This window comes from Daktulosphaira vitifoliae, unplaced genomic scaffold, assembly GCF_025091365.1.
Source record: "Daktulosphaira vitifoliae isolate Bord-2020 unplaced genomic scaffold, ASM2509136v1 Scaffold_3, whole genome shotgun sequence".
In the NCBI taxonomy this organism is placed as follows: domain Eukaryota; kingdom Metazoa; phylum Arthropoda; class Insecta; order Hemiptera; family Phylloxeridae; genus Daktulosphaira; species Daktulosphaira vitifoliae.
Window position 1 is genome coordinate 4047093 of NW_026099574.1, and position 7384 is coordinate 4054476.

The following is a 7384-nucleotide window of genomic DNA, read 5'->3' on the forward strand; positions in this document are numbered from 1 at the left end:
ATAACTGATATTATTATGGCACCTAATGATGATACCATAAACCAAAATTTTTCTGATAAATATAGTCTTCTCAATCATTCATTATTTGAAAATGATATACCAGTGTATAAGTATCAATGCTTACGTACTGGGATTACTATTGTATTTGGTGACATTGATGGTCCAGTTGTAAATGGATACTTCACTTTGGGTAAATTAATTTTACAAAATATATTTTAACATAAAAATAATTTATTTTATAAAATGTTTAGCCACAGAAACTCATGATGATGATGGTATTCCATATACATTAGAACATTTAATATTTAATGGTTCGGAAGATTATCCTTACAAAGGAGTTATTCATTTATTAGCAAATCGTTGTTTTGCTTCAGGAATCGGTGCAATTACACGTAATTTATTAAAAAATTATTAGAAATGTTTCCTATATTCTAATTATTAATACTTTAATTTTAGATGTGGATCATACGTGTTATACAGTTAGCACAGCCGGGAGTGAAGGATTTCTATCATTGCTTCCAATTTATCTTGACCATATTTTATATCCTACTTTAACTGTAATTTTTTTTTTATTTAAACTTAATTATAAATTGTCGTCAATATTTTATAAATTTTAGGATGCTGCGTTTATCACAGAAATTCATCATATAACATCAGAAGGTAAAGATGCTGGTATTATTTATTGTCTAATGCAAACATTAGAAAATACTGTAGAAAATATAGTATATCAATCGTATCTTAAAAAAGTATATCCTGGTAAATGTGGCTACAAATCAGTACAAGGAGGAATTACTAAAAATTTACGAGAGTCAACTACTATTGAAAAAGTATAAAAGATATTAAAACTGTGCATAATATAATAAATGATAATATTGTATTAATTATAAGATCAATTTTATAGATTCGTAAATACCATCAAGCATATTACCGGCCTGAAAATCTGTTACTTCTAGTTACTGGAAAAGTAGACCATTTATCTTTTTTTAATAGTCTAGAACCAGTTATTCAAAAGATTTTATCAAAAGTAATAAAAGTTTTATTTAATTTTATCATTAATGATGATTTAATTTTAAACATTAAAAATAAAAGGGAAGCCGTGAAGAATATGTAAAACCCTGGCAAAACCCTGTAGATCCTTTAACGGAATCTTCAAATTATGTAGAACTATTTCCATGCGATAAAGAGACCAATGGTTATATCAATATCGGTTGGAGAGGCCCAGTTGGGTCAACTTATTCATACAAGTATTTAATATATTTAATATTATTTATAATATCATACAGTGTCTCGGATATAAAATAACTTTTGATTCAGTTATCATATCACTGCAATTAATTTTTAAACAATTTTCGTATTATTAAATTATACTACAACAAGTTTTTATTGTTTGTCAGTTTCTTTACTTTGAGAATTTTGTGGCGTAATCCCTCATCCCACAAAAATCCCGAAGGCTCGATCAGTCACTAGAGTCAGTAAGCAAAGTTGACCCCAAAATTAGTATGTAAAATCCACGATATTATTAAGATACCAAAAAAAAGGGGTAAGGCTTCCGTTCTATTTGTTTTGTCCTAGAAAATTTCTAAATTAACAGTTTCCATTATAAGTATACTTAGTTTGAGCATTTTCCTTTTATAAATCGTTAGCAAAAACTATACTTGGAAAAATTTTAATTGAGTGCTCACAACATACACCACGGTACCTCTCTTTGAATTTCTTTAGTAATTTTTTTCATCACAGCCTTGGTGCACTCCTACTCATACCCTAAAATTTTATGTTACTTCGTCCACACTTTTACCCTGGTCAGCAAACAACATGCACCACGGCACCTCTCTTTGTATTTCTCTAGTAATTTCATCCATCACTATAGAGAATAAGTAAAGGATTAAAGCAGAATCCTGATGCACTCCTACTCTTACCCGAAAATCTTCTGTTACTCCTTCAACGCTTTTTACTCTAGTAAAAGTGCCATCATACATATCTTCTATTATATTAATGTACCTTTTTGGGACTCCTTTCTCATTAATGCCCACTTTAAAACCTCTCTTAGTACTCTATCATACGATTTCTCTAAATCTATAAATACTATACACAACTTTTTCTTTATTTTCCTAAACTTTTCTATTAGTTGACTCACACAAAATTTTTCTATTAAGTATAAGTCTTTATAGTGGCCATACCCACATAGCAATTTCAATATATTAATTTTGTCAAAATATTCTTACAAAATACTTTTTAAAATATTTTGAATAAAATATTGTGACAATATCTTATAAATATAATAAAAAATATATTCTGTTGAAATATTTCCATAATATGCTCACAATATAATTTTTTAAATATTTATTTATGTATATTTTGAGAATATATTAAAGAGAATAATATTAAATATAATAACAATATGCTTAAAAAATATCTTTTTAAATATTTGCTTATAAATATTATAAATATATATCTTGTTGACCAACAGAGGTAACTTAAGAGACACAACCCATCCTATTTTCTCCCTTTAGTTACATCTTTGGATGTTATTGGTATCTTGTTATATAATACTAATGTATTATATATATATATTCCTAAATCCTAAATAAGTAAACAGCCATTTTCTCTAAATAGTATCAATTTTAATTAACTTAATTCAATTAAGCTAAGTAAGTCAAGGACAGTAAAAAAACCCTTGTTGCTATTATTTGCAGGCCTATAGAGTTAAATTTTTTTTAGTTTTATCAGCGCAATTATATCTTATTATTGTCCTGTAAAACTTAAAATCCTAAATAGATTTTTTATTATAGTTAGAATATATTTCTAAATTATCAACAATATAGGTCAATTTCTAACTTATAAGGAGAGATCATAGTGATGGGATCGCTGATTTTCAAAAAAATCATATGAATCTAACCTAAATTGAATATAAAGTTGTATTTACTTTGAATTTTTTTAAACGGGAAAAATGACTTAACAGACAAATAACCATTTAAACTACCTTAAATAGCCTTTTTTATCCTCTCAGTGTTGTAGCAACCTGTGGGTCAATTGGTAACGCACTAGTTCAAAGCGCTTGAAGTACAGGGTTCGAATCCCGCGACGCGGTTTAATTTTTTTAATATATTTATAAAACATTTTAAAAATATTGTCACAATATATTTTTTATAATATTTTAGAAATATACCTTTAAAATATTGTGAGAATGTAATATTCGCTGCCAAAGTATATTCTGAGAACATCGTGAGAATATTTCAAAATATTCTGGTTATATTCTAGAAATATTTTAATATCAAAAATAAATTTTCTAGGAATATTTCTGTCTGATCTATTATATTAAAGTAGTGGTTAAAATTATATGACACTCCCAAAAATTATATTATACGCGTTTAGATTTTGTCAAGATTTAGTTCATTTTTTCAATATGCTAATATGCTAAATTCACATAGTTCCATTGCGTTTCTATTTTGATAAGTAGAAATTGTATTTCGAACACATGATCTACTCATTTTTGATATTCTGGATATATGAGATATATTTTTTTTTCTTTAAGTAAGCCAACTATTTGCCATTTTATAGATTCTGGTATTTGATAGTAAATTACCAGAAAAATAACTAAAAATAGCAAATTTTACGTTGCTTAAAAATTCTCATTATTTTCCTGTGGTTTGAATATTTTTAACTGGACAGACTTGAAAATTTTTTTTCATCAAACTTAATCATCTAAATAAAACGTAGAAAAAAAATTACGCAGTTGGATGTTAGTAAATTTTTTTTAGAAAACTTTTAAATTATTTAATGACTGAAATTTGCTGTATTTGCCAAAATTTTAACGAAAATGTATGTAAAAATTAAGTTACAAATGAAAATAATAAAAATTAAGCGGTTTTCTTTTAAATTTTTTAATTAATACATTATATAAAAAAAAAAGTTTTTTGCATTTATTTTTTGTATATTTGTATTTGTGAATTTTACTTCAATACAATAATCTATGAAAGGTTACAAATATCAAAAAAAATAATTAAATGAATTGGCTACAACGGAAAATTTTTAACTTACATGATGCATTGTAAAATATTAAAAGAGGGTTGCTATTAATAGCTGTACTTGGCGGTAATGCCGTGAATACCGCTAAGTACGACAGGTATACGTCCCAAGTAAGGGGCTGGTTTTAAATAGTTAGACTTAGCTTGCAAGACTTTGGGACACCCTAGAATAAAATGCACTATGTCACCACATTGTACTAGTAATATATTCATCACCCAATAAAATCAAACCTATATATATATAGGTCAAAAAATCACAAAAAAAAAATGTATAACATGACCGGTGGTATTGGAACACGCCTGATATGTTGAGAGACCCAAATAAAAAAAAAATAGGGACACTTAAAAAAGATTTGATAAAAAAAAAAATAGAGACACTTACAAAAAAATTTTTTATTACGCGCAATTATGGCACGGCACACTAAAAAAAAACAAATTCAGGCTTAAAACATGGAAAACAAAAATTATACGTTACCAGCCTCGAAGGGCTAAAGTAAATGGAGGAAAGTTTAGCCAACACCAATAAACAAAAAAATTACATTATAAATTTAAGTAGCGGACACTCACGAAAAATATATATAAAAACTACGATATTGCAGTGCACACAATAAAAAAAAAAAAAAACGGTAGCACAGTGGGGTCGAGGCACAGTATGGACGAGGCATATATGGGACAAGTATAGATGATATCTGACAGTGATTAAAATCACTATCATAAGAAACACTTCGATGCAAATCTGTAGATAGTGTTTCATTTAGAGAAATTGGTGGATTATTCCAAAAGCAACATCAACTCTTATTTCTTTAATTATATCCTGATTAGTAGTTCTTTGATTTTAAAATGTAATATATAAATAAATACTAATTATAGTTTTTTAATTTAGTATAAAATTGTGATGTATGTTATGATGTATGGTTCATTATTTTGGGCGGTTGATAAGAAAGTAGAGCAGAGAATTATTGTAGCAGAGATGAGAATGTTTAGTTGGATGAGTGGAGTGACTAGAGAAGATAGGATAAGGAACAAGCATATAAGAGGATGTTAGGTGTTGCGTCAATCGTGGATAAGATGACAGAAAATAGACTTAGATTGTTTAGTCATGTTATGAAGAGAGAAGAATCGGAAGCTGTAAGAACAGTTATAGAAATGAATGTTGAAGGAAGAAGAGATAGAGGAAGACCAAAAAAGAGATGGAGGGATGCTATTGAATGCGATTTGAGGACAGCTGATGTGAGNATGAATGCGACATGAGGACAGCTGATGTGAGCATAGAAGATGAGGGAGATCGTGTCAAGTGGAAGCTTAGGATAAGGGTGGCCGACCCCAAGTAGTTGGGATTAAGGCAAAGAAAAAGAAAANATGGGATTAAGGCAAAGAAAAAGAAAATTCCGGTGGCAATTGACATATTATGATTGTTGTTTGGGAATGTACAATTTAGCTTTTAGTTGGGTTTAAACAATATAGCATCAAATCAATTATCAATTAGAAATGATTTATATAGCAACATGTTACAAAAAAAAATTGTAATATTATAGTCTAGTAGTAGCACACACAAATAGAGTTAAAAAATTANAGTCTAATAGTAGCACACACAAATAGAGTAAAAAAGTTATTAAATTACAAAGTAAAATAATTTAATTTTGTAGTTGAAACCTATCATATCAAACTTCATTCGTTAATAAATATTTTGAAAACATTAGAAATTAATGATTTTAATTGTCTTTATGGAGACGATGTAATAACTAACTGTTTAATTGATAAATTAGAATTTTTTTTTCAATTTTTGAGAGTAATATCTTCAACTAGATACGAATTGTAGTAATTTGACGTACGTTGAAAAAAAGTAGGTCAAGTTAGAGCAGAGAAAATAAATGATAGTCACAAAAAAATATCTTCTCAGCTTTGCATCGAAGCTAAAACTTAAAATATAGTAAAATAATTTTAATACGAATAAGAAATTTCTTCTTGCAAGGGGCGACTAAAGTGATGGGATCCTCGAACTTTATTGAAGTTATTGAATCTAAATGAGATAAAAATCAAACGAGTTAAATTTTATACTAACTTAAAAAGAATTAAGAAAAAATGTAAAAAATTTATTGCCATACGCGGGTTGGAACCTCGTACCCCAAGCGTGTAAAATATAAGTTATTCCAACTCGGTAACCGTACGTCGCTACCGCGGAATATAAATACCGGGGTATATAAATATTTATTATAAAAAAATAATAATATTGATCCATACATTTTTCCAAAAGTTATATAAAATATAAAATCGATAATATAACATATAAAATCGAGATTTTTTTCACGGAAATCGTACGTTTTTCTTTAACTTTGATGTCCGTTTTCACCACGAAGACAAGTCCAGAGGTCAAATTTTTTTTTTTCAAATTAAAGTACATTACATTAGCTTTAATTTAAGATATATATAAAAGTGTCAGACCTTCCGGAACATTTTCAAAAGTTAAGTTGAAAAAGTTAATTTTTTGTGAAAAAGTTGTCATTTTAAATCCCCCCCTGTGGGCAGGTTAAGTGTCAAATTTACAAAAAAAATATACCAAATGATAGGTAAAGACATCAAGCATCTATATAAAAAAAAATTATATTGATATGTTCATTTTTGAAAAAGTTACGACAGTTTTTAGTAAAAAAAATTGAAAAAATTTCGAAAATTAGCGATTTTTAAATTTGTAATTTTTTTGGAGGTTTCCCCCATTTACGGGGAACGAGGGAAATTTTTTAAATTTTGAAGGGTAATGTCTTCGACTAGATACGATTTGTGATCTTTTGACGTATCGTTGAAAGAAATCCGTTCGGTGAGAGCTGAGAAAAAGTGGTAACAGACACAAAAAAAAAAAAAAAAAAAAAAAAAAAAACACATCTTAGTAAAACCAATACCTTCTCAGCTTCGCATCGAAGCTAAAATAAAAAAAAAACACATCATAGTAAAATTAATACCTTCTGAGCTTCGCATCGAAGCTAAAACTCTCGATATGGATGAAAATTAGCGTACCAGTTCCGATGATAGCTAATTTCCAACTATAGATGTTATGTTCTTGAACGAATAGTTCATTTGAACTATTCACTTAGATGAACTATTCTGAACTGTTTCAGTACCTGTAACTTAACAGTTCACAGTTCGAAAAAAATTGGTAGGAATGTATAAATGAAATAGTTCGCGAACTTCTTGAAAAATTCTCTGTGGTTCGTTGTTCGAAATACTGTAAATGGTTAATAGCTGTTTAGAATTAGATAACAAATAAATTATATTGTTAAAATGTTACAAGGTTTTTAACTGTTTAACAATAAAATAAATTCATACTATGTACAAATATTAGATCAGATTTCTGATTTAACTTA

General features: G+C 27.9%; 1 protein-coding gene across 3 annotated transcripts in view; it reads left to right on the top strand.

The window, feature by feature from the left end:
• Positions 1-7384, top strand: part of LOC126902360 (uncharacterized protein C05D11.1-like) — a 112472-nt gene continuing 105088 nt past the window's right edge. For 2 of the 3 annotated variants that reach the window (XM_050679533.1, XM_050679534.1), the window contains exons 1-3: positions 1-190; positions 252-392; positions 457-557. In XM_050679533.1, the coding sequence (XP_050535490.1) occupies positions 16-190; positions 252-392; positions 457-557 (417 nt within the window). In that variant the 5' untranslated portion in view covers positions 1-15. The remainder of the gene's footprint in view (positions 191-251; positions 393-456; positions 558-7384) is intronic. The other variant, XM_050679531.1, reaches the window with a different exon arrangement.